General features: G+C 45.4%; 1 protein-coding gene across 4 annotated transcripts in view; it reads right to left on the bottom strand.

Annotated features, from left to right (window-relative positions):
* znf423 (zinc finger protein 423) overlaps positions 1–27,843 on the bottom strand; it is a 291,640-nt gene that overhangs the window by 101,723 nt on the left and 162,074 nt on the right. Inside the window, exon 19 of one of the 4 annotated variants that reach the window (XM_056282732.1) lies at positions 2,598–2,686. The exons of the other annotated variants lie outside the window; for them this stretch is intronic. Coding sequence (XP_056138707.1) covers positions 2,616–2,686 — 71 coding nt within the window. The 3' untranslated portion in view covers positions 2,598–2,615. Of the gene's footprint in view, positions 1–2,597; positions 2,687–27,843 lie in introns of those variants that run through there. 4 annotated transcript variants of the gene reach the window in all.

Here is a 27,843-nt window from a genome sequence, read left to right as displayed (position 1 = left end):
ATCAAGGTTTTGTACAGTGACATTGAGAGTGTACTTAAAATTAACGGTGGTTTGAGCGCTCCTTTTAAGGTTCAAAGGGGAATCAGGCAGGCATGTTCTTTGTCTGGAATGTTGTACTCCCTGGCCATTGAGCCCCTGTTGCATAAATTGAGGTGTGAGTTGTCTGGAGTTGCTTTTGCTGGTTGCGGCACAACTTTTAAGCTCTCTGCCTATGCCGATGATGTAGCTGTTTTTGTAAAGGACCAAAGAGATATTGATGTCTTAGTAAAAAATGTTATCAAGTTTGGTCAGATATCATCGGCTAGGGTAAACTGGGGAAAAAGTGAGGCACTGATGGTAGGAGAGGGACTGAACAGTAAACTCATGTTACCTGGGGGATTGACATGGAAAAGGGGAGGGATGAAATATCTGGGAGTGTTTGTGGGGAATGACACCTTCTCAAATAAGAATTGGGAGAATGTCTTGGAAAAAGTTGAGGGGCGTCTTAGGAAGTGGAAATGGATTCTACCACAACTGTCGTATAGGGGGCGCATGTTAGTAATCAACAACCTGGTGTCATCAACGCTATGGCATCGATTAACATGCGTTGATCCTCCAACCAACCTCCTGGCCAAGATTCAGGCTGTGCTGGTGAACTTTTTCTGGGACAACTTGCACTGGATTCCTCAGAGTGTGCTGTACCTTCCTAAAGATGAGGGGGGTCAAGGGCTAGTCCATCTGGCCAGCAGGGGTGCAGCCTTCCGCCTCCAGTTCATTCAAAGATTGCTCACTGGGCCTAGAGATCTAGTGTGGCGACCAGCAGCCTGTGCAATACTTCGACGGTGTTGTGGACTCGGAATAGACCTGCCCTTGTTCCTAATGGCTATTAAGAACTCAGACCTCAACGGATTGCCTGGATTTTATCGTGGGCTCATGAGAGTGTGGAATATGTTTAAGAAGGAGAGAACGGGCTGTTCTGACTCTCTGAGCTGGCTTCTAAAAGAGCCGGTGGTGTATGGCGGGCGTATGGACACGTTCTGCGACTTTGGACCCACGGTATCAAAGCTGTTCTGCCAGGCAAAGGTCGTCACATTGGGTCAGGTGGTGGAGCTGGCTGGGCCCAATCTTGACAACGCTGCCACTCTAGCATCTCACCTGGGAGTGAAATCTACGCGCCTCCTTAGTCGGGTACTACTTAAGTGGAACGGTCAGCTCACAGCAGTAGAACGGGGGCTTTTGACATCGTACTGCAGTGGTTCTACTCATCCCAATTTTGAGGATCCATTTCCTGTTTTAAAGGTTGTTCCTGATCTGAAAAATTGTATGGGGCCACTTTTGGATTTGGGAAATGCTCTTAATGAAAGGCTGAATGTACTTAAAGGTAAGACCATGTATAATATGCTTGTAAAGGTCTTGAATAAAGATAAACTGAGTGGTCGGACTGATACACCCTGGAGGGCCCAGCTGGGATTGGGGGAGAATGTGAAGCCAGTCTGGAGGGGCTTATACAAACCACCGTTAATTAAGAAAGCTGGTGATCTGCAGTGGAGGGTCTTGCATGGCATAGTGGCGGCCAATGCTTTTGTTTCTGTGCTAGACCCTAATGTGAATGACAACTGTCCCTATTGTGCCCAGAGAGAAACAGTGTTTCATTGCTTTTCAGAATGTGTGAGGCTTACACCCCTGTTCCTGCTACTAGACCGCTTATTTAGATCATCTGGGGAAAGTTTCTGCAAACAGAATTTCATTTTTGGTTTCAAATATAGTCAACGTGTAAAATTTAAATGTCAACTCTTAAATTTTATTTCAGGGCAGGCAAAGATGGCTATCTATGTGAGCCGTAAAAAGAGAATTAAAGAATGTATAGAATGTCATGTTGAACTGTTGTTCTGCAGGATGGTCAAGGCCAGGATAAAAGTAGACTTCAATTACTACAAGGCAATGAAAGACCTGGTCACATTCACAACCTTGTGGTGTTATAAAGGGCTGCTGTGTTCCACCATAAAAGATGAGCTGGTCTTTTCTAAAGAACTTGGATAAAAGAGGTCTTACCTGTTTTTTATTTTTTGAGTTGTCGGTGAATGATTGTTCTTTTGGGCTTGTAAAAAATGCTTATTGATTGTTTATACCTCGACAAGTATTGTTTATGTTCGGAGGGATTTCAAGTCTGCTTTTTGTCTAAATTTTTCTGTTAAATAAAGACTTGGTTTAAAATTCAAATTCTCTCTCTCTCTCTCTCTCTCTCTCTCTCTCTCTCTAACACACACACACACACGGACAAAGACCCACACAAAATCATCAAGGCGCTGTGATTGGCACATTTGGATGTCACAGACACAGAAAAAATACAAAAAAGGCCACACACACGAACACACACACACAAAGCATGCGAGGCAGCCACGTCAGTGACAAACAGCACCCCTCGCTTCTCTATCAAAGGGTGATTGCATAAGAAAACACACTTTTCTGCCTCTTTCACTCAATCCATCTTCCTCCCTCCCTCCAGTTGATCATCTTCCTCCCTCCCTCCAGCTGATCATCTTCCTCCCTCCAGTTGATCATCTTCCTCCCTCCCTCCTGCTGATCATATTCCTCCCTCCCTCCTGTTGACCATTTTCCTCCCTCTCTCCTGTTGATCATCTTCCTCCCTCTCTCCTGTTGATCATCTTCCTCCATCCCTCCTGTTGATCATCTTCCTCCCTCCATCCTGTTGATCAGAATCATTGAAGAGTGCTGCTCACACTTTCTCAAAAGCTTAACACGGTCAAAGAAAGGGTAAAAAATGACGGAGGTTCAGAAAGAGAAGGGAAAAAAAGAATGAGGGCAAAAAAGAGAGGGAACAATATGGAGATGTTGAAGGAGTTGTCAATATGCGGGCTACAAAGGTAAAAAGAAAGACATGCAGTCAGAGTGAGAAACAACACCAGGAAGAATGGCGGAGAACCGCGGAGACAAAAAAAGTGTGTGCGTGTAAGAGCAAGAGATAATAAGAGGAGGAGAGAGAGAGAGAGAGAGAGAGAGAGAGAGAGAGAGAGAGAGAGAGAGAGAGAGAGAGAGAGAGAGAGAGAGAGAGAGAGAGAGAGAGAGAGAGAGAGAGAGAGAGAGAGAGAGAGCATGGTGGAACCAAGCCAGGGTTGAACAAAGAACTACAGTAACAGTCCACTGGCCTTACAGCTGCTCTCTGCACACACTTTCCCTGGGCTCCGAGTGTGTGTGTGTGTGTGTGTGTGTGTGTGTGAATTGCTGTTGTCAGGGTCCCTATGCCCCCCCCCCTTCACCAGTCAACCTGCCAACACATAAACCCACCCATCAACCCCAGCTCATTGCCGCGCCGCTTTGCCTGCAGAGAGGAGTATGGGGAGGAGAGGGAAGGAGCAAGGAGGGGGAGAGAGAAAAGGAGGGAGAGGTGGACAAATGGCGTAATCAAGAAATCTATGCCGAATATATAATATTTCGAATAATAAATAAGCATAGTTTTATTTATTTCTAAACATTTCTTATCAATTTTGTCCCTTGTGCGACACCGGGTGGATATTGGGGTTGTACGTAGCATCGAGATCTGGTTATTCTAGATACATGACATCAAGATGTGTTTTTCTTTTCCTTTCTTTGTGTTCCCCCCTTTTTTTCTCTTGTTCCCAATAGTTGAGTTTGTATTATGCAGCACAATTTGCATTGAATTTGAACTATACAGTACAGTAGGAGCTGAGTTTGTCATATATAGCAGCTGAATTACCTTAGGAGGAGGTGAGAAGAGGTAGGACAAAATAAGTGGATACCTCCTCCTACTCCTTCTCCAACATGTAACACATAATCTGATGCATGCAGAGACTTGTGCCCTGAGGTTTTTTTGTTTGTTTGTTTTTGGTTTTTTTGGGGGGGGGGGGTTCGTTCCCCTTATCTCCCCAATTGTATCCGGCCAATTACCCCACTCTTCCGAGCTGTCCCAGTCGCGAGAGCCTCCTCCGATACTTGTGGAGTCAGCAGCCGCTTCTTTTCACCTGACAGTGAGGAGTTTCACCAGGGGGACGTAGCGCATGGGAGGATCACGCTATTCCCCCCCCGAACAGGCGCCCAGATCGACCAGAGGAGGCGCTAGTGCAACGATCAGGACACATACCCACCTCCGGCTTCCCACCCGCAGACACGGCCAATTGTGTCTGTAGGGATGCCCGACCAAGCCGGAGGTAACACAGGGATTCGAACCGGTGATCCCCGTGTTGGTAGGCAACGGAATAGACCACTATGCTACCTGGACGCCCCGTTTGCTAAGTTTGATGTGCGGATTTGTTGATCACTTCAGATTATTGGCAATGTCTTATTTGTATGTGATATCCTGCTTATTTACATGTTCGAAATACATCATAATTCATTTAGTCAATCTAAAAAGAAGGAGAAGAAAAATGAATGGAGATAAGAGAAAAGGAGTGACAGACACAGGGAGTGCGGTGGGAAAGAGACAACGAGCTACTGTCGGTTGAGTGGGTGATTGAAAAGAGGAAGGAGGAAGACAATAAGACGTCCCCTCGTGCTGGATTACGCCACTAGGACACTTAAATTCTCCAATGCTTACTTTGGTCTTCTACCGGTTTAGTACTTTCTATTAGAAAACGATTTCCAACCTTCCACTGTGCGCCGCTGTCTCATTACTGCCATCCTGGCAGTGTTTTAAACACAAACTTTTAATGTAACGAGCGCCCCATCTCGCGCTGTTCATTTGTAATTAGCAGCAGAGCTTGTATGGCCGCTGAAGCGTTCAGCTGGAATGGTTTTGTTATTTGCAACACACCAGGAATCATTACAACAGTTATCTAATTATACTAGAATTAGATCACTACTCAAACAGCATGCTCTCTCTCTCTCTCTCTCTCTCTCTCTCTCTCTCTCTCTCTCTCTCTCTCTCTCTCTCTCTCTCTCTCTCTCTCTCTCTCTCTCTCTCTCTCTCTCTCTCTCTCTCTCCCTCTCTCTCTCTCTCTCTCTCTCTCTCTCTCTCTCTCTCTCTCTGAGTCTGCATGCCTCTTGTTTTCTTCTCTCTCTTTTTTTCATTCTGTGATCAACACACAATGTTTGACGCTGAATGTGTGAAGCTCCAATTAATCTTGTCATCTCAGTTCAATTCAACATGCTTCCAGCACTGGCAAAGAAATAACAAATCACATTGACTGGTTCAGTGAAAGACTCTTGACGTGTTGCCAAGCAAGATGCTATTGGGTGACATCCTCGCTGAGCGAGGGGATGGTGTGCAGACATGCACGCCTACAGATGGACTCAGCCAGAACCACCAGTACCACCTACACCCTGCAACTCATCCCGAGGGCAGTCACTGATAACTGCTGCCTAATGGGAGTTAGAGGACAGTTACCAATGCTACCCCCCCCTTTCTCCCCGGCCAATTACCCCACTCTTCCAAGCCATCCCAGTCTCTGCTCCACCCCCTCTGCCAATCCGGGAAGGACTGCGGACTACACATGCCTCCCCCGATACATGTGGAGCCGTCAGCCGCTTCTTTTCACCTGACAGTGAGGAGTTTCACCAGGGGGACGTAACATGTGGGAGGATTACACTATTCCCCTCCAGTTTCCCCTCCCCCCGAACAGGCACCCCGACAGACCAGGAGATGCTACTGCAGCGACCGAGACACATATCCACGTCTGGCTTCCCACCGCAGACACGGCCAATTGTGTCTGTAGGTTCGCCTGACCAAACCAAAGGTAACACGAGGATTCGAAGCACCAATCCCCATGTTGGTAGGCAATTGAACAGACTGCTACACTACCCGGACACCCCACCAATGCTAATATTTTTTAATTGTTTAGTTTACTACAAATGGCTATTGGGGATCACTGAAGCTTTTGTTTGTGTCTATTGCTGGCAGTTAATAAGGAGCTCTGACACTCCACAGGACGGCAAGCATTAATATAACAACATGCTCCTAAAAAAACCTTTGACTAGGATACATAGCCAGCTCAGGCCGTTCAACCTGCCTCAGGTACTGCTGATTCAGTTCTACACTGCAATAGCTCAGTCTGTCCTCTGCACATCCATCACTGACTGGCTTGGTTCGGCCACCAAACAGGACAGGGACAGATTGCAACGGACAGGGCTGCAGAGCAAATCACTGGTGCCAACCTGCCCTCCATTCAGGGCTTATACACCTCCAGAGTCAGGACAACATCACTGCAGACCCATCACATGCTGGTCACAACCTGTTCCAACTCCTCCCCTCTGGTAGGCGCTACAGAGCACTGTACCTCAAAACAACCAGATATAAAACAGTTTCTTTCCGTGGGCTGTCATTCAAATGAACACTTAACACTGTCAAATAAATCCATCCATTTTGTATATACTGTACTGTGCATGGTGTATATACTGTACTGTACATGGTGTGTATACTGTACTGTACATTGTACGTATACTGGTACTCTGTCATGTCCATCTACCTCAGGCCTGTATGTAAGTAACCAGCTAACATCTATTTTAGCATCTCCGATATATTCTCTGCACCACTGCACCTTATCACCTCTTATTTCACCTGTACATAGTCAATCCTTGTGTATATAGCTGAGGATTGTTGTGTTGTAGTGTTGTTATTCTGTTAAGTACACTGAGAGAGCTACAAAACCAGAGTCAAATAACATGTTTGTACAAACCCACATGGCCAATAAACATGATTCTGATTCTGACACAATGAAAAAAAAATCCCTTCAAAATACCAGCAAGCAAATGCCACCATAAGCATACAAATGCATTATGATGAAAACTGGTTGAATGACTTGAGTCAGGCACGACCTGTAGCCCACACCGCTGTGACCGGTGCTGTATTAAGCACTGCTCTGCAAAACCTTTTTCCAATAGAGAGTATGAGTCTGCAGGAGTGTTGATGCCTGGGAAGAAAACAGTGTCCTGACGATCCTCGGCTAATCAACTATGCAGACACGTGCGGAGACATGAGGTTTGACGCCGCTGATAAAGAGGTTTTATTTATTTAGTTAGTTTTGGATTTTCCCCCCTTTTTGTCCCCAATTGCACTTGGCCAATTATCCCACTCTTCCGAGCCATCAATGTCAATATCAATATCACATCCCGGTCGCTACTCCACCCCTACTGCTGATCCGGGGAGGGCTGCAGACTAGCACATGCCTCCTCCGATATACATGTGGAGTCGCCAGCTGCTTCTTTTCACCTGACAGTGAGGAGTTTGGCCAGGGGATGTAGTGCATGAGAGGATCACGCTATTCCCCCCAGTTTCCCCTCCTCCCCGAACAGGTGCCAGAGGAGGCGCTAGTGCCACAACCAGGACACATACCCACGCGCAGCTTCCCATCAGCAGTCATGTTCAGTTGTGTCTGTAGGGACGCCCAACCAAGCCGGAGGTAACACGGGGATTCGAACTGGCGATCCCCGTGTTGGTGGGCAATGGAATAGAGTGCCACGCCACCCGGACGCCTGATACAGATGTTTTCTATTGAAATTAATAGGAGTGTTCTTCTTGACTCACCCCACTGTTGTGTCATGGCCTTTATCTATTCCAATGAAGCTGCGCATGAGGGCTTAATAAATTAACAACGAATAAAGTTTAAACAAATCCCATTTCATAAATGTTCATTTTACCTGGTCTGATGAAGCTCGGTCATTTACTACTGTAAACATTACTCGGCCTCCCTTCATAATGCCTCGAAGTGAAGCAAGTTTAAGACCTTCAGTTTTCACAGGACCATCCATCCTTAGTGTGCCTGTGTTTACATTGCTTCACATACAACTCTCACCTTTTATCACTGGTGGATGGATCTGTCAATTATTCATGCCCTCAACAGGTGAGCTTCATTAATCAGCTACTACTGTCTTACAAACAGACACATATTGACACATCATACCCCCTGCTGCTGTAATTAAAGGTGTCCTTGACAACAACATCGTCAACTTCCACACCCTTGGACTTTACCGTTCATAGCCCCACTCAAGTTTACACACACACACTCCGCGTGGGCGCGTGCACATGCACGCACACAAACACACACATTCTCTCTCACTCGCCCCTGTCTTTCTCATTCTGTCACTTTCTTCTCTCCATTCACACTCCAGCCTTTCTCTTTCCCCATCTTTCTTCCTCTGCTGTTAATCTTTGTATTTCTATACTGAGAAGCTTTGGAAGGTTCTTTGGTATTGTTTCAGTTACAGGTGATGTATGTACTTTAACATCAGTGACACTGCAGCTTCACTGGCACTGCTAGGTGCACGCCATCTGGATGCATTGAGTGTGTTTGTGTGTGTGTGTGTGTGTGTGAGAGAGAGAGCGAGAGAGAGAGAGAGAGAGAGAGAGAGAGAGAGAGAGAGAGAGAGAGAGAGAGAGAGAGAGAGAGAGAGAGAGAGAGAGCAATGCAATATGGGTGTGACCATACGTGTATCCTGAAATGATTTGCATGCACACATGAACAACAACTGACATTTAGTAACTGTGCTGACCAAGCATTTTTTTCCCCAAACACCCAACTAAACTAAGGTTTACGTTGGGTGGGGACATCTCCCCAAATAGATGTAAAATCAGTAATTTTGGCTGTCCAGCCAGTGACTTCCATCAATGTCATGTTTCCTCTCTGTGATTACGATGACCAACTACTGCCATAACCAAACCCCCAGTAGCACTTCACGTGTGTAACAGCTGTGTTACTCAGACCACATCTTCACTTTATCAGTGACAGTGATAGGTCATTTAAAGACATGTTGTAGTACCTGCACAAATCATAGTGCAGATCGGTGTCACGGGGAGAGATGAAAATACACTTCAACTTTGCCATACACACATAGTATGCCCATGCACTGGACAAGTATCTCATCTACATCGACATTTGAAAGTAATTCTCCATCTTTGTGTGTGTGTGTGTGTGTGTGTGTGTGTGTGTGTGTGTGTGTGAGAGAGAGAGAGAGAGAGAGAGAGAGAGAGAGAGAGAGAGAGAGAGAGAGAGAGAGAGAGAGAGAGAGAGAGAGTGAGCAAGAGAGTGAGCAAGAGAGCGAGAGAGTTTTCACACTTCTCTAAAAACTACCACTCTGTCACATCTAGAGGAAAAAGTTGACAATTTTATAGCATGTGAGGTGTAGTGTGAACATAGCCAGAGAAAGTCAGGGAAAGAGGGTGAGGTGGTGAGACATTGTATGAGTCCATGTGTGTGTGTGTGTGTGTGAGTGTGTGTATTTGGTCCAGGTGCTGGGACCTTTCTGAGTCCCTGGACAGGGAATGCAGGTATCCCTGGACTCCCCTCTGCTTCCTACTAACAAGCCACACACAAACATGCACGTACCTACTACACTCACACATCTGCACCATGTCAGACACACACACACACCTCATCGATCAGGGGGAGGATGGGGGTCGCTGTGTGCCCCGTTAGCCAACCGCTAAGGACCAAGTGCCTCCGGGCACATGCCCCCCCCCCAACCCACACATGCATGCATGCATAAACACACACCCACACACATGCATGCACAGTTAAACACCGCAGACACATAAAGATCTCATCTACGTACAACCCTTAGAGTAAAGCTCCCATGCTGCTTTATATGCTACAATGGCAGACCCTTCACTGCCCTGCCAAATAATACGGCGCCAGCAACAACAAACACCCAATATTCTGAATTGGCAATAAATTAAAATGAATATCGTAACCTAGCAACAGCAGACAAAAAGCAAGGTAACCCGGCAACAACTTACAATGAACAGTGTAATGAAACAATGCGGTGATGGTAAACAATATAGCCTTGTAAGAAGTGACCACTAACAGGGTCGCCTTAATGATCACGCGTTACAGTTCAGTTTGAATTTCGCTCCAAAACGCTGGCATGTGGACTCATCGCCAGCTGTGAGGCAGTTGCACTGACCCGTGTAGCAGCAATGCAGTTATTCAATTCTTAAGTTTCACACTGAGCCTCACTCTTGTAACCAATTTAGAGAAACTCCAAGGGAAGGGACGGACCTCCTAGCTGTCAATCAACTCTGTGCACGCCATCAACACCTGAGTTCTCAGGTGAAGCCGATTTAAACAGGCTTGTCTCTCTTGGCCAAATAGAAATAGCTATCTGCTTCACCTATAACTTACAGGCTACAAGAAAGAAAACTACTTGACAGGAACAATTGTCCTCATTCATGGAAGTAAATCATTTAACCTTGCATAAAGGTTTTTTCCCCCTTTTTTTGCTCCCCAATTGTATTTGGCCAATTACCCCACTCTTCCGAGCTATCCTGGTCGCTGCTTCACCCCCGCTGCCGATCCGGGGAGGGCTGCAGACTACCACGTTCCTCCTCCAATATATGTGGAGTCGCCAGCTGAGGAGGCGCTAGTGCAGCAACCAGGACACTTACCTACATCCGGGTCAGGACACATACCCACATCCCACCCGCAGACACGGCCAATTGTGTCTGAGGGATGCCCGATCAAGCCAGTGAAAACACGGGGATTTGAACCGGCGATCCCCGTGTTGGCAGGCAATGGAATAGACCGCCACGCCATGCCACGCCACCCAGATGCCCCTGCTCATGGAGTTTTTAACCCTCCAGCTTGTCTCATAGAAAAGACGTATATACCCTGGGCAAACCCTGAATCTCAACACCAATTCATAAACAAGGCCCAGTATTGGTGAAACTAAAATAATCACTTTTGCATGCATAGATTATAAACCGTGCTACATTATACTCTCCTCACGGCATTTTCACAAAACTTGCAAAAGGGTGATCACATAAGGTGCTATTGCTCAGAAAATAGCAATCTTTATCTTTGTAAATGCTTCACACCTATAGCCTAAGAGATTTGTGGGAAAAAATATTTTTAAATGTGTAGATTATCAACTGCAATGCATTATATGGGCCATCCACACCAAGAACGGTAACTATAATGTTGACTATAACGATGACGATGTGAGCATCCACACTGATGAAGGATAAGGTTCTGTATACAGTGGTGCCAAGCATGCACTGGCGGCAGCTTAGGAAGATAGATTTTGATGACCTGTTACCGCTGTACATTGCACACAGAAAGAAAAAGAAAACCAGAAGTATGGGTTCACGAAATTCTTCAAGGACGAGAGTTAGGGGAAGCCAACACTCTGGTACGAGAGTTGTCATCTTTTGAAGACAAATTTTATTCATACTTTCATATGAGTAAACATCAATTGGTTGGTATCCTGACATCAGTAAGGACCAAACGAACATCAGAGACCCCATCAGCGCCAAAGACCGTAAAATTACTTTTTTGAGTGATTCACAGCCCAATTTTACATTATATAACTGTTTAATAAGTTGTAGCTATACCACGTAAGCCAAGACGGATTTTGATTGGTTGTAAATGTTTCTATTGTTCATCAAATTGCTCTGAAAGTGACCCATCGCCAATGTCATTGTTGTTATAGTTGTGGTGTGGACTCCACCATCCACTTGAGTTAAAATGGTTTTTAATATCACTACAGTTATCGATAGATAGATAGATAGATAGATAGATAGATAGATAGATAGATAGATAGATAGATAGATAGTGTGTGTGTGTGTGTGTGTGGATGGGGGGTGTCAGCGTAACAGGTCTATTTTTTCCAGACCGGCGGGGGGGGGGGGGGGGGGGGGTTCGGGAGGGTTGTGTTTGTTAAGGAGCCTGATAACAGAGGGGATGAAACTGCCTCTGTTTGTTATGAATACAGGGGCAACATGTCTCCTACCAGAGGCCATGATCGGAAAGCAGGTGCTGAGGTTTTGAGTTGAGTCCCTTGCGCTCTTATATGCTTTCTTCATCGCCCTCTGGTCATAAAGCCACTGGAGGGTTGAGCGCTGCCCCCTGCAGAGCTTGGACCCCAAGGTGATCACCCTCTGCATCTTGGCCGTGTTGGTCTCTGACAGCCCCTCCTACCAAGCCAGAAAAGAAAAGGTGAGGAGGCTTTCTATACAGCAGATGTTATAGCTATGGAGGATGGGAGGGGCTACGTCCAGATGCCTCAGCCTCTGTAGGAGGTACAGCGGCTACTTTTTGAAATTATTTGTGTGTTGTCATTGAAGGTCAGCCTGCTGTTAATGATTGTTGTGAGGCACTTGTAATTGCTAGCTTTCTCCACAACCTCTCCTTTGAGTGTCAGCTGTGGGAAAGGGTCACCCTTCCTCAGGCAGTCTATGAGGAGCTCCTTTGTCTTCCTCAAGTTTATCTGGAGAAAGTGCTGCTCGCACCACTGGTGCAGCTTTTCTGCTTCCTCCTCAAAGTGGGCAGCAGGGCTGTTGGAGGTGTCGACTAATGCCGCGTCATCTGCAAACTTCACGGCCAGGCACAGACTATCTGAGCCCCCAGGTTGTTGGTGTAAAGTGAGAACAGACTGGTGAAATCACTGTCCCCTGGGGGGCGCCAGTGGACATGAGAATGACAGGAGAGGTGGAGCTGTTGACCCTGATATACTGCTCCCTTTTGAGGAGGAAGTCCAGCATCTAGAAGATCACGTGGGGATCCCCCTGGAGCTCTTGGTGTGGATGGCTCTTATGTGCCATTGAAACTAAGTTATCGAAACTGCCGGTCTGCATGGGCTAGCAGTTAGCTTAGCCTGCCCCAGTTCCATGTCCTGTCAGACTACCCTCAGTGTTTCCTCTTCGGGTGCAGCTCCAGGCAGGGCCGCGGGTCCCTGGGCCCACAGGATGCAGCAGACTAAGCTCTCCCAGCCATCAAACGAAGACAAACTTAGGCGCAGACTTGGACATAGACACCGCATGGACAGTACTGGGTGAGGCCGCCGTAAACGTGAATTCACAACATCATCTTCCAACACCGGAAGTGGAAACAGATCGATCTATATCTTTATAAATACTTCACTCGTAAGCACAAAAGCACTTGGCAACATTTATCTTGATATAACTAAGAGATTTGCAAAAAAAAAAAACGTTTTACATGTATAGATTATCAACAACGATATGAGTTTTGCTTTTATGACAGGCAAACTAGTTCATGTGCATGGACCTATTTTGAGAGTTATGGGAGAAGAGGAGGAAACAGAGAGAAAATGTGGTTGTGTACTTTCAAAATCTAGCTCATTATTGCTAATTTCTCCAACATTTCTCCAAAAATGAACAATAGAGTCTAAAAAAAAAAAGAATCTGTAATCTTCCACAACATACACTTAACAAAGCAACCTGGGAAGAACTGACAATTACCAGCAGAGCACATCAACTGACGATGTCACTGTAGCCTTGTAACACAGGAAAATGAATGGCACCAACTAACTACGAACTACGGAAATGTGACCTACCATCAAATAAAATGGAGACAAAAGAGTACGAAAACGCTCTCGCTGTTTCCAGATATTGCGACTGAAATTCAATGCAAATGATGACAATGTTTTGGAAAATACTCTCATAATCACCATATGCGTGTGTGTGTGTGTGTGTGTGCGTGCGCGTGCGCGCGCGCACATGTGTATGAAACAGATGAAGTGTGAGTTTTCCCAAAAACATTTAGAGGTCTCCAACTTACCTATATTGTGTGTCCCAACCCCTTTTACCCTATCTTCAGCTACCAAACATGCTGCAAAATGAAAAGGATATACTACTGCAGGACTGACGGAGGACCCACACAGTGGGGATCCATTTGGCTACCAGTGTGTGAGTGTGTGTGTGTGTGTGTGTGTGTGTGTGTGTGAACATGTCGGGCATAACGTGCTGTAACAAGACTAGTTTTTATGTGTTCTATAAATAACGTCGTTCCCATAATAATTTCTTCTCGTCGAGCGCATCTGATTGGGCCACAGGGACCACACACACACACACACACACACACACACACACACACACACACACACACACACACACACACACACACACACACAGGAGAGGTGTCATTAGAAATCATTAGCAGACAACATTAAGTGGCTAACAGCAAAAAAAAAAAAAAACACCAGGCTGTTAAAGTTTATTATCACTATTATGGGGTGGATGATGGCTGCTGCTATAATAACATTTATGAGGGAGGAAAAAAAGGATAACCAATAATGATTAATAATAATAAATTTTAATTTTACAGTGCTTTTCAAAATGCTCAGATGCTTTACATATACTAAAATAAACATAAAAGCAGCACACCAAAAGCATGTCACACACAACATTAAAAGCAATTCTGAATACCAACACGGGGATCACCAGGTCAAATCCCCGTGTTACCTCCGGCTTGGTCGGGCAACCCTACAGACACAATTGGCCGTGTCTGCAGGTGGTAAACCGGATGTGGGTATATGTCCTGGTCGCTGCACTAGCGCCCCCTCTGGTCGGTCGGGGCACCTGTTTGGGGGGGGGGGATAGCATGATCCTCCCACGTGCTACATCTTCCTGGTGAAACTTCTCACTGTCAAGTAAAAAAAAGCGGCTGGCGACTCCACGTTTCTAGGAGGAGGCATGTGGCAGTCTGCAGCCGTCCCCGGATCGGCAGAGGGGGTGGAGCAGCGACCGGGACGGCTCGGGAAGAGTGGAGTAATTGGCCAAGAACAATTGGGGAGAAAAGGGGGGGGATCCCCCCCCAAAAAAAGCAATTCGGAAAAGGTGAGTTTTGATTAAGGCTACAGTCACACATACGCAAAATTAACATTCCATTCTATACGAGCGAGTCATGAAGGAAATTTACATCTTCGCTTCACGTGAAGCTCAACTTTGGAGAACTTTGACCAGAGAATCCACAGCCTCAACCAATAGCAAAGAAGTGTGTGCGGTTGACCCCACTTGGCTGTAATTGGCTGTAGTTTTCTAAGTGAGTCAGGATAGAGGAGACTGATTGTTGCTGAAACCAACAACCATTCTTGTGTGACCAACAATCACAACCACTAAAATGGACTACAACCAGCAAACTGATTTCCTTGTGTGTCACATCCTGTACTGCCCACACTCAGCATGGCAAGATACGAATATCGCCTCAGCAGACGATGTGTGACCGTAGCCTGATGATGTGAACGTGGACAGATCGGTACAGTCTCTGATGTGTTTGGGGAGGGGTTCCAGAGGGAGGGGGCAGTGATGGAGAAGGCTCTGTCAACCCAGGTCCAGTGCTTGGTCCTGTGTGGTGGAGACAGGAGGTTGACATTGGGGGAGCAAAGGATGGGAGAAGGAGTATGGTATTGGAGCAGGTTGGTGAGGTAGGAGGGGGCCTGGTTATGGAAGACTTTGTGATTGAGAAGAAGGACTTTGAACTGGAGCTGTTGTGGGACAGGGAGCCAGTGGAGGTTCTGGAGGGAGTGGGAGTGGGTGAGCAGGCGAGCAGCAGAGTTCTGGATGTACTGGAGTTTGTTTATGACTTTGGATGATGAGCCATAAAGAATGCTGTTGCAGTAGGCAGTTCTGGATATGATGAAGGCGTGGCTCAAGGATTCGGCAGCAGAGGAGGAGAGTGATGGGAAGATACGAGTTCTTCTTTTTAGGTGGAAAAGGCAGAGCTGGTGATTTGTTTGAAGTGGCGCAGAGGTTGCTGTCGAACATGATTCCGAGTTTACAGATATGTGGGTAGGGGGACAGAGTGGAATTATCGATGGTGAGGCAGAAGTTGTGAGTGGTTTTGGCAAGGGATTTGGGACCGACTATGATCACGTCAGATTTATCACCATTTAGTTTGAGGAAGTTGACTTCCATCCATGATTTGTTTTCCGCGAGACAGCTGGTCAGACTTGAGTAAGCTGTAATGGTTACAGACAAGGTGTAGCAAGGGAGGGAGCGCTCCATAGAATAAAAGAGGAGTAGGCTAGTTGACGGAGACAGGAGGAAGGAAGGACGATATACAGACAAGAAGAAGTAAAGACAACAAAAGACATAGAAACTCACTCATATGGACACCCTTTAGTCATGTCTCTCTGTCCTTCAGTCGTCATCAGAGGACCAAGTTTGGCTTTCAAAGTACTCCAGGTTCATCCATCTACATTCTCGGGCTTTCCCACCACACAGAGTTTTGTCAGTTTCAATGTTTGATTGTGTGGTTTATCTGAACCATACTGCATTGTTTTGTGCTGTGTGACTCGATCAGTTTGTTGGATTGTCGTGACTTTTTGTCCCCTCAGCATTCAACTGACTTTCGGCACTTTGACCAACCCTATGTCTCTCTATGCCTCTTTTAGTGAAGTGTGTCATTTGGGAAGTGTACAGGCGTGGAATACAAAGGTGCAACTGCAGAAGAAAATGTTCTCAGCGAAGGCAGGCTGATCAAAGGGTTCAAACGGTTCAGTCTACAATAACTTACCACAAACTCAGGTCCCTCCAGGGACAAAGCCAGTGGAGCTACTTTTGCCTAAAATATTTACAGAATTGTGCACCACTAGTAAGTCATATTATTAGACACTTTGGAATGAAAAAAGAGCACGTAGGCAGGAAAATGAAGTGCTGGGGGAGGCAAGTATCCATGAGTAAGCATTTGGGTGAACCACAGATTAAAAAAGGAGGGATGTGCTCTGTGGGCTCTTCCTCTGCCTTGGGCTAAGGGAAGTCAGGCAGAGAGGGAGAAGGAGGAGAGAAATAAACAGAAAGAATGATGGAAGGAGAGAAAGAGAAGTACCAGCTTCTCCCCTGATTCAGTGTGTGTGTATGTGTGTGTGTGTGTGTGTGTGTGTGTGTGTGTGTGTGTGTGTGTGTGCACCACCTGTATCCCTGCACAAAAGTTCCGCGTGCATCTAAGAAACAAATGTGTGCATTTGTATTTTCATAAAATGTGTGTGTGTGTGTGCGCACGCACACGTGCGTGTGTGTATGAATTATTCAGGTCCGTGGAGAGGCCAGCCTGCTGTGGTAATGAGGAGGATATGCATTGATACCAAATATTGCTGGTTTGAAGCTATCGATCCAACAGCCATTTGTCTAAACTATAGTCGGGAAGCGAGCGCTGTTGGCGCCCTTTAGAATGACTGACAGGCATATAACACAGACATATGGATGGGGAAAAAGTTGCACAGGGAAGTTGGATGGACAAACAGACAGACATATTGGTAGACAGACATAACGGTATACTAGAGCCGTAATCTCCTCTCCCTTCCACTCAAATCCCTCCCCATCTCCCCAAAGAAAAGAGGGGATTTATTTGTTCAACGGGGTTAAGATGATGCAGGAAGTAAAGAAGAAAAATCATATAAAAAGGGAGAAGGCATGCCAGAAAAGCTAGCTCCCTGCAGTCCTCACATCAGCTTGTTTTGAGGTTTGGAATGGGGCCACTGTCTAAGCTAGGACACTTGGGCTTCCACTGACCCAGAAGAAGCTCACAGCCAACGTGTTATTTGGAATTAGTCCCAGAACACTAGTCTGTCCAGCGGGCACCTAGTTAGGGTATAGAATGGAGTGACTGGTTTTGCCATTGGACCTAGGAAGGGTTTAGCCTAGAGATTTGTTTGGACCTGGTCCTAGCAAGTAAATCCACCCAGTAGAATGAGGGCAAAGTCAAGTGATTAGTTAAGCATTAGGCCAAAGAAGAGTTAGAATCGGTTTTCATTTACCGGCTCAACATGATCGTGAGGTTTACTGGAAGAATGTGCCTCAGTGGATTTGTCACTTATTTAACATAAGATTAAACAATTAATCAATATATCCACATATAGGTAGAGAAGATGAATAGAAGAGAGGGAGCCATCGATACTATTTTGACCAGTCAGAGTAATCCCCATATTGTTTGCATAATGCTCTAACATCATATAGGCCAAGCATACAGTCAGTAAAACAATTTTTGTTCCACACAGTTTTCTTGCACTAAAGGATACTGTCAATGATTCATTCTTGCTCCAGTTTGCCCCTTCTGCACTGAGGAGCCACGACAGTGCAGCTGCTCTGCACTGAGTCTATGTGACAGCACAGGTCAGTCTTCCAGCACATGGGATGGGGCCTCCTAATGCCTCTAGAACAACGAACAGTGATGCAAAATCACTCACAAATTTAATAACTTTATTTGAGCTGGCACTCAATATTACAAGCTACCAATCCATGTATGATGACTTTAACTCACATTTTCTAATCCTCGAACGACCGGGATTTCACTCCTACCTACAACAAACATGGGCGGTCAAAATGACCACTGGTTTTTAAATGCTATATTCTGTCAAGATAAATACCCAATTGAGATATTAATGCATTGCATATGTTAGTATGTTTGTTAGGAAACGACTGACACCAAAATCAACATGTTAACAACTATAATACTATTTTTAAACTATTTAAACTTCAGAGACATGGTCGAACTTGAATAGCAAAGTTGAAAAAGTTAAAATATTATCTGAAAAAGAAAAGGGAAAAAACATATTGCTAATCTAACAAACGTAACAATGCCTATAAAACATGAAATGTAAAAAAAAGAACTGAAAATAACCATTGAAACAGTCTCAGACAATGACCAGAACTTGAAAACTACTAGAACCACCGTGGGCGGTCAAAATGACTGCCACAGTTTTTAAACTATATATTATGTCAAGATAGATGTACCCAATTGATAATGACATATGTTAGTATGTCTGTTAAGAAACGACTGAAACCAAAATTAACATTTTAACAACGTTAATACTATTTTTCAAACAATTTAAAAACTGCCGCTGTCCAATGCCTGTAAATACTGCAACGCCTCAGTGGTAATCATGGTGCATCTGAAATGGCGTCTGTATCCAGACATGTTGGCAATAATCAAAAATCAAGTTTAGACTATTAATCTACACTGGAGAATACTCATGTGTTTCTAGGACAGAGCAATGAATGTCATGAAGGAAAGGATGCGACCAACATGTCATAAATAGTGACATGACGCACACAGTCACGTGCAAATGGTCATTTTAGGTAGATCTTATCATAACTTTTTTGTGCAATTGATCTAAAACTCATTTTAATACAAATATAGGCAATTTTAGGAGCATTCAGGGAGTGGCAGGTCTGTATCTTTTTTCACAAAGTTATTAAAACTTTGAAAATCCAAAACAGTCAAAATGATCGGCTTGGTCGTTCTAGTGTTAAAGAATAATGGGACTTTTCTGAATATGATTCAGTCAAAGTGGGTATGTGGAAGATTTAAAACCTTCCAGGTCTGTAAACTAAATATTATTGGTGGATCTCAACTAATTACATAGACCTGTTAATACCAACCACAATGTGGTTGGAAAATTTACTAAAATTGACCAAATGATAGTGAAAGTAGTGCTGTATGCCAAGTGTAGAATATGTTTCCACGGTAGCGCAATACACTTTCAGAGAGAGAGAGAGAGAGAGAGAGAGAGAGAGAGAGAGAGAGAGAGAGAGAGAGAGAGAGAGAGAGAAAAAGAAAAAAAGACAGAAAGAAAGAAAGAAAGAAGGAGAAGAGGGCTGAACGGATCTAGTATAGATATTGATGAAGGGCATCGCCCAGAGTAGAAGCTATTCTTGCACCTGTGTGTTTTAGAATTTATTGTCTGTTAGTTCTTCCTGCAGGGGGAGAGCTCTGATTACGCAGTGACCATGGTGAGAGTAATTGCCAATGATCTTGTCTGCCTTGCTCGTGAGGGCCCGTGGAATTGCAGTCAACAGTATAATGGGCATATGGTGGAGAAAAGCATCACCTTTATGGAGCATCGATGCTCAAGATAAGTGTGTCTGATAGGTGCTTACTCAGTCTCACATGCCTTTTTTTTTTTTGGCTTTCAGGAAGTTGGTAAATCACCAACAACTAGAGCCTGTACACAACAAGCACCAGCGTTGTTTGATGCAGAGCCCAGGTCCATAAACAGCATCCAGGTGTAAGTCCCATGTCTCTCAAGAGGAGTGTGAAATGAGGTGCAGGCCCATTTTCAGTGCATCCTCAACAGACTTGTTAGCTTTGCAGGTTGATTAGTGTGTGCACGTGTGTGTGGGAGGTGGTCAGGTTGGCCTGCAGCCTTAAAAACCTGTGAAGATCTTTGGTAAACGAGGGCTCAACAATAGAGTGTGTGTGTGTGTGTGTGTGTGTGTGTGTGTGTGTGTGTGTGTGTGTGTGTGTGTGTGTTTGTGGGGGGGGGGTCTCTTTTACCAGTAACTTTATAATTGAAGATAGCCATCAGCTAAGGATTGTTCTTCCCTCAGACTACATCTGATGACACCTCTAACACAGTTCCTCCAGTCGGTGCTTCACCTCATTTTCGAGATTTGTATCTTCATTCCAACAGCTCTCCTCCTTTGCCCAGAAAAACTGGCTATTTGGGTATTTGAAACTCAATTTGTTCTGTTGAGTGAAGAACTTCACTAGTTTGATGTTTAGTTTGATGTTTGATTGGCATATATTTGTGTTATGACCCATGCTGGACCTGGGAAACATCGATCCATCCATCCATCCATTATCCAAGCCACTTATCCCAACCAGGGTCGCGGGGATGCTGGAACCTATCCCTGTACAGACCCCCAGTCCATCACAGGGCCAACACATTCACACCTAGGGACAATTTAGTACAGCCAATTCACCTGGCCCACGTCTTTGGAATGTGGGAGGAAACCGGAGCACCCAGAGGAAACCCACGCAGACACAGGGAGAACATGCAAACTCCACACAGAGGATGACCTGGGATGACCCCTAAGGTTGGACAACCCCAGGGTTCAAACCCAGGACCTTCTTGCTGTGAGGCAACCACACTAACTACTGTGCCACCATGCCGCCACCTGGAAAACATATAAATTGTTAATATAATTTGACAAATTTGAGGTTCTGGCTCTGGACAGAGTCAGACAAATGTGCAGGTCAACTGTGTACTAAATCCTAAGCCCAAGCTCCCATCTCAGTTGTGATAATTCAACTGGCTTCTTGTTGGCTTCAGGAACACTGTGTAATAACACATACAACTTTTGCTAAAGAAACTTTCAGACTCAAATTTCTTTGATCACTAAGATTTCAAAACCCCATCTGGTGTTGGTCCATGCTGCCTGTGTTTACCTGATAACCTATGCAAACTCCCTTCTGAAGCATCCAAAAGCCCAATATAAGAGCTTAATCCAGCTTCAGCTGGTCCAGTCTAAAGTCATTCAGAGGTTAAGAACATAGCTAAGGAAGAATATAAGATTTTCTACTTTTTCCATAATTGCTTATAAAAGCATATGGCTAAGCAAGACCAGAACCAAAAACAGAAAGCATTTGAAGCAAAATGAGCTAAACATGAGAATGTTTCTCTCTGTTGTAAACATGGCTGGAGGGAAGACAACTAATTCTAAGACTGAGATGGTGCTCTAGGGGTCCAATTTTGCTTTTTGAGAGCTACACTTTATGGAAAATAAATTAAAGATTGTTTTTTTTTCTTTTCAAAGTTGCCAAACTTTTCATGAAGCCCATATTTTTCACCTTTAAGACAAACACTTTCAATGTCAATCTCGAGACACCATCATCTCCAGCAGGGAATTACTAATAACGTTTTTTTTTTGGGGGGGGGGCAAATAGTCAGACTGCCATACAATTACAGGTGAGTATGGTAAGTCCTGTCGGCCTTTCACAGACCACAGCCACAACAGAGCGAGTTTGAGATTAATTTATCATTTGTCCCACACTTTCCCTGATCATTAAGCATTTGTTTGTTTGTTTGTTTGTTTGTTTGTTTGTTTGTTTGTTTGTTTTTCCCAACAGGTTGCATTTCAAAGAGAAGATATCTCAGTAGACAAACAAATACAAAGCAGGTTAACATACTGTGTGGACGTTAAGGGTGGGAGGTTGCTTCTGAAGTGGAGACCTGGCTACTCAGTGATGGTAGCTGTGAGGGCTCAGAGAGAATAAACCTAAAAACCTGTTCTCTAACACCACTCCTCTACAACTCAGGGTTTCTGCAAAACGTCATATCCACCCATCCACACAGTCTTAGCTAGATGCATAATTTCCCCAGTGATTTCCCTAACCTGGATTATCTGACTCCATGGCAACAGTCAAGTGGTTCGTTTGAGTGTGTTTTTGCACTTACATGTGTGTGTGTGTGTGTGTGTGTGTGTGCGCGCACAAGCGTAAATGTGTAGGACCTAGTAGAACCTCAATGATACGCCTGTTACCTGGAGGCAGGGAAGGGGAAGGGTGCAAAAGATACAGCAAAGGAAGGGTGGAGGCAGGGAGTGTGGACGAGGTGGATAACAAGCCAGAGAGATAGAGCGAGGAGAACAGAGTGAGGGAAATAGGAAGAGCAGAGAGGCTGGAGGAGAGAGGAGAAAGGGATTCATCCCATAAAAGCAAAACAAAGGTTTAAGCGTGAGAAAATCACATTATCACGTTGATGACCTATCAACTCTGCTCTTGCTCTCTCTCTCTCTCGCTCTCTCTTTCTCTCTCTCTCTCTCGCCCATTCATTCCATGTATGGTTGTAGTGAATACAAAGTAAAGCCAAATAATGGTGCTTCTATGTTGTTACCCGTGTAGTGCACCATTTCCGTGAACACGTGACATGAGTAAGATGACTACGAGAGCTCAACATAAGTGAGCCAGTGGAAAGTATGGCTGGAGGACTGTTTTAATCCAACTAGCGGGACCACGGGTACAAAAGTTAGATAGATTACTAATTATTTAGTTTCAACAGTGGCTTGGAGGTAGAGCAGGTCGTCTGGTACCTGGAGGGTTGCTGGTTGGATCCTAAGCTTCTCCTGGCAAAAATGTAGAGCTGCCCTTAAGCAAGACGCCTAACCCCTAACAGTTCCCGATGAGCTGGGTGTCACCTGTGTGTGTGTGTGTGTGTGTGTGTGTGTGTGTGTGTGTGGGAGAAAGAGAATGTAAGGCATTAATTGATTGTAAAGCACTTTGAGTGGCTGTTGCAGCTAGGAAGGTGCTATATAAATGCAGTCCATTTACCATTTACTATTGATTAGGCTACATATGGCAGACATAGCAGATTAGAGTAGACGAAAGACGGACTCTGTGCCTGTGCGCTTGTTGGGACAGGTCAGCTCCACATGACCGATGTAGTACATGCTTTATTGAAAGCCTTCTACCGCAATCATAACAGAGAAAAAAAGACAGAATGGGGAGGAGTTGCGATTCTGATCCTTTTCACAAAGCTTAAAATACCTCTTGGCTCAGCCTTGGAAGAAGTCTGGCTTAGGGTCGCCCCGACAATCACACCTACACCCCTCTGTGCAACCATAGTGGGCAATGAATAGGAAAAACTTACTGCCAATCACACACCATTCTCTTTTTTTCTCGTTGTCTCTCTTTAACACACACACACACACACACACACACACACACACACACACACACATATACTGCCAATCGCCAATCACACCACATTTTCTCTGACACACCACTTCATTCTTCTTGGGCCAATTCCACTACTCTCACACACCCCATACTGCTAATCACACTAAATTCACTCAAACATGCACCCCCCCCCGGCACACTCATGCTTTCAGTTACACCACGCAGTCACAGCTATTCACACAACATTCTGTGTCTTGCTCACAGATGTACAGCCCTCACACTATACACCCAAATGTGTGTGCGCGCGCACGCACGCACGCACACACACACACACACACACACACACACACACACACACACACACACACACACACACACACACACACACACACACACACACACACACACAGCCTTGCATACTGTACATACATGCATACAACTGCTGACCAGAGCAGTAACTACTCTCGGACATCAGACAGACTAAAACACTTGCGCAATCACAACTGCACAGGGACAGAAGTGTGCATGCCGGGTGGTGGCTGAGCAAGCACAACCAACAGACAGGCCTTTGCCTTTATCATAATTTGCCATCTTAAAAATAAAAGTGAGAGGGCATAAAGATCAATATGGGGAAGTCTTGTTTCATCTGGTTTCAGGTAATACTTGTGAAGCGCCACTTTCTTCTGATCAATAGTGGCGAGGAAGGAACGAGAGAGAGAGGGTGCCATGAATGCAGAATGATTCCTTTCAAACTCTTGCAACATTTAGCACCAAACAGAGGGGGGTTGAGTCCAGTCTGACAGACTGGATATGAATGTGTGGTAAGGAGCCAACACCTGCACCCTGCATCTGTACCACTACGTCAAACCAGCACAGTGCTCCATGTCTGACTCCTGTTGGGCTTGTGATGGCTGAATTCTGCTGACAGGAGTGACGGATAGAGAGAGAGACAGAGACAGACAGACAGAGAGAGGGAAAGACCTGGATTTGAGGTCACATTTAAAGTTCATTTTAAAGTAGATTTTCACCTAGGACATGCCCAGTACTATAAAATGTAACCTGAAAAAACACAAAAACAAAAAAAAAAAACTAAAAAAAAAAACATCTGGATAGCATCTGAACACACCTTGCATCAACACAAACACACACACCCACACAGATGAAATAGCGCACACATAAGCGCACACAGACACACATACTCCACACCCTCTAATGAAGCCCCAGTAGTGACAGAGAGCAGCGGGGAACGACGCAGATCACCGAAGACAGAGTGTGTGCATGTGTGTAGCGTTGCGGACAGAGTGGGAGCTCTGTCGCAGTGTGTGTGTGCATGTGTGTGTGCGTGTGTGTGTGTGTGTGTGTGTGTGTGTGTTGTGTGTCTCCGGCGGGATAATTACAGCGCTCCTCAGCAGCTGAGCGTGCCAGATGTACTGGGAGAAGGAGGAAGAGGAGGAGGTGCAGCGTAGAGCAGAGAGGGAGCCCGGTACCGGGAGCAACCCAGCGATGCGGCAGGGAGCACAGAGCAGGGAGAGGGAAAAAATGAGGGAGAGGTAAAAAGAGAAGGAGAAGTGTACAAGTGTCTGTTTGTGTGTGTGTGTGTGTGTGTCTGTGTGTGTGTGTGTGTGTGTGTGTGTGTGTGTATGCATGCCTAGGCAACACATCCATGTGAATGGATGTATACAGTCTGTATGTGTGTCTTTCGGCGTGAGTATGTGTATACGTACATACAGTCGGTGTGTGTTTGTGTGTGCACATGTTGTTGAATGTGTTTGGCAGGGTCCCCTTTACTCTCTGCCATCCACCATTAGCAGGTTGGCGCTGTCACAAATGACTGTCTTTCATCCAGGGGGGAGGGAGAGAGAGAGAGACAGAGAGAGACAGAGAGACGGGGGGGGGGGGGGGCAAAAGTGAGAAGAATGACCGATAGAGGGAAAAAAGGGGATGAGAGATAGGACAGCCAAGATCAGGGGGAAGAGAGCAGAGAGGAATGAAGAAGAAACAAGGATGAGAGACAGGAGAGAACAGGTGGAGGGAGAAAGTGGGAGGCACTGCGGAGGGAGGGAGAGGGCTGAGAGCGTTGGGGAGGGAGAAAGAAGAGATGAATGGAGAGGGTAATGCAGACATGGAAACGGATAGGGAAGGAGAGAGATAGTGAGCGAAAGAGTGAGGGTCAAAGAGAGAAACTGGAGGAAAGCTGGGTTGCAGAGGGGTTGGAGCTGCAGTTACGGGTTGGAGTTCTGGGATGACCAAACACCAGACTACAGAGCAAAACCACGTCAGCTCCATACAGGAACACAGCGAACGGGTCAAGATCACCTGCAACACGTGATCAGCGCCTCGTCTGGCCATGATGATAAAAACAATAACAACAAACTGCACAAATAGTCATTTGCATACAAGAGGAAAGCCTTGGAGGGGGAAAGATAGAGAAGAAAGAGAAGAAAGAGAAGTGAGAGACCAAAACATTCAAACCGTGAAGGAAACACGACAAGAGAGAAGAAATAAAGAATAACAGAAAAACAAACGCCAAGCCACAGAGGGAGGCCAGAAATGACATAGGGGTGGATAAGGGTTGGGGAAGGGGAAGGTGAGAGAGGGAGAAGGAGAGGGAGAGGGAGAAAGGAAGAGGCTTTCTCCTTCGTGACTGGCTTTATCACCTCACCCACCCAAAGGGGGGCAGAGCAAAGCATCCTGGGAAATTACCGAAACCAGAACCCATTGATTTATCCTAGATGATGTGTGTGTGTGTGTGTGTGTGTGTGTGTGTGTGTGTGTGTGTGTGTGTGTGTGTGTGTGTGTTTCTGTCTCAGGGGGCCTTTGTACCGCAATAAAGAGAGCAGCCTTGTGGACATCTGTTTAGAGACAAGGGATGAGCGGGACAGCATATACCATTGTTTCACCCTGTCTTGCGCTTCCTCTACCTCTTCTTCCGCCCTCTCCTGTCTTCCACTACATAATTAAGAACCAAAGATAACCATTTAACCCCTCACAGCAGGAATTTCAATGCGGGCTCATGCGGTGCTATTGCTCGTCTCCTTGCCATATAACCACTTTATTAACCTCAAGGTGTGTTCCAGTGCTTGGCTGATACAGGACTTCAGGGTGGAAATGAATGAATTGATACTTTCAGCAATCGTGGATTACTTCTCCATCAGTGATACGTTACTCCGTGCAACACATAAACCTAAACCGAAGCACGGCTTTCTCTCTCTCCTTATATCTCTCTGTCTACACCAGTTCACCTGCTCTTCCTATCAGTAAGCTGATCATTGACCTCCTTGTACTGTCGGTGATACAGAACCAACTACCACTGTGCAATTTTCAACCAGTCAAATACAGCATTCTGTATGCCATGAAATGACAAACATAAACCCCAAACAGTGTGTTTGTTGTAGAACCGTCTCCATTTGTTTTTCCGTCTGTCTGTCTAGCCATCATCTGCTTTGCTTCCCTCTCTCTCTGTTAGTTCAAACAAGGCTAGCAAGGTGACCCTGAATCCCAGATTGAGAGCGTATGTATGTATGGTTACGAGTGCTTGTGTGCCTGTGTGCATGCACACATCTGCCCATCTGCATGAATGTGTTTGTGTACGCGTGTGCGTATCCCAGTAATTAACACCAGCCACTAATGAAGTCCAGCTGCTCGACAAGACTGAGTGCGAGCCAAAATCTGCCAGACACACACTCACACCGCTGTCCCTCTCATCATCTCCATCCCTCCCGCCTCCCTCTTTATTTGTCCTGATCCACCCCTCATTCCCTCATCTTCTACTTTATGTTCTATCGACATGCGTTCTCTCTCTGCCGATAAATATTCACTCTCCCTGGCCCTCTTCAAATGTCTCTTCATTTTTCCTTATTGTCTTATATCCATAGTCTTTGTAGAAATATATTGTGTCCATTTAGTCTTGTTAATCATCCCATTGCTCTCTGCCTCTGACATGCTCCACATCTTGGCATTTTCTCCCAGCTACCAGTCTTTTTCTCTCCTAGTCTCATATCATTTCCCTCCACTCTGAACCAGACCACTATTTCTCTCTCTTCATGTCTCTTAGACCTCATTCCCTCTTTCCAGAAGGTCAGGCCTCCTGTTGTCAATGTCCACTCTGGACTCCGTCCATCTCACTTCTACTTCCTCTCATTCCCTACTCCTCCTTTCATCTATCATCTCCCAACCTCCTCATAGAAAAACAATGATCACTCAGTACCTTATTTCTTCACCTCCTCTCTCTCTCTCTCTCTCTCTCTCTCTCTCTCTCTCTCTCTCTCTCTCTCTCTCTCTCTCTCTCTCTCTCTCTCTCTCTCTCTCTCTCTCTCAACCCTCAGTCACATATTCCAATCATCACTCTTTCTCTCGCTCTCGCTCTCTTGCCCTCTGTCTATCTTCTTGGCATCCTCCACGTTCCCTGGCTCCCTGCGTCTGCCCTGTCTTGATGACGTCTTACCCATCCTCTCATCAGTCCCATCATTCTCCCTTTCCTTTTCACTATCTTCATCTCACTCCGCTCCTGTCTCATCCCTCTGAAATGAAGAAATGACTCCCATTAATGGGATATAAATGCTTACTAGCATGGTTAATATCTGTTGTAGCCTTTACAGCCAGGATCAGACAACATGATATTTTTGTCTTTCATGATGGTCAACATGTCAGGTTAGCCAATCATAGTTTCATGATGGTCAACATGTCAGGTTAGCCAATCATAGTTTCATGATGGTCAGCATGTCAGGTTAATCCAATCATAGTTTCATGATGGTCAACATGT

The sequence above is a fragment of the Lampris incognitus genome, chromosome 6, assembly GCF_029633865.1.
Source record: "Lampris incognitus isolate fLamInc1 chromosome 6, fLamInc1.hap2, whole genome shotgun sequence".
NCBI lineage: Eukaryota > Metazoa > Chordata > Actinopteri > Lampriformes > Lampridae > Lampris > Lampris incognitus.
This window is presented reverse-complemented; position numbering and strand designations above follow the sequence as displayed.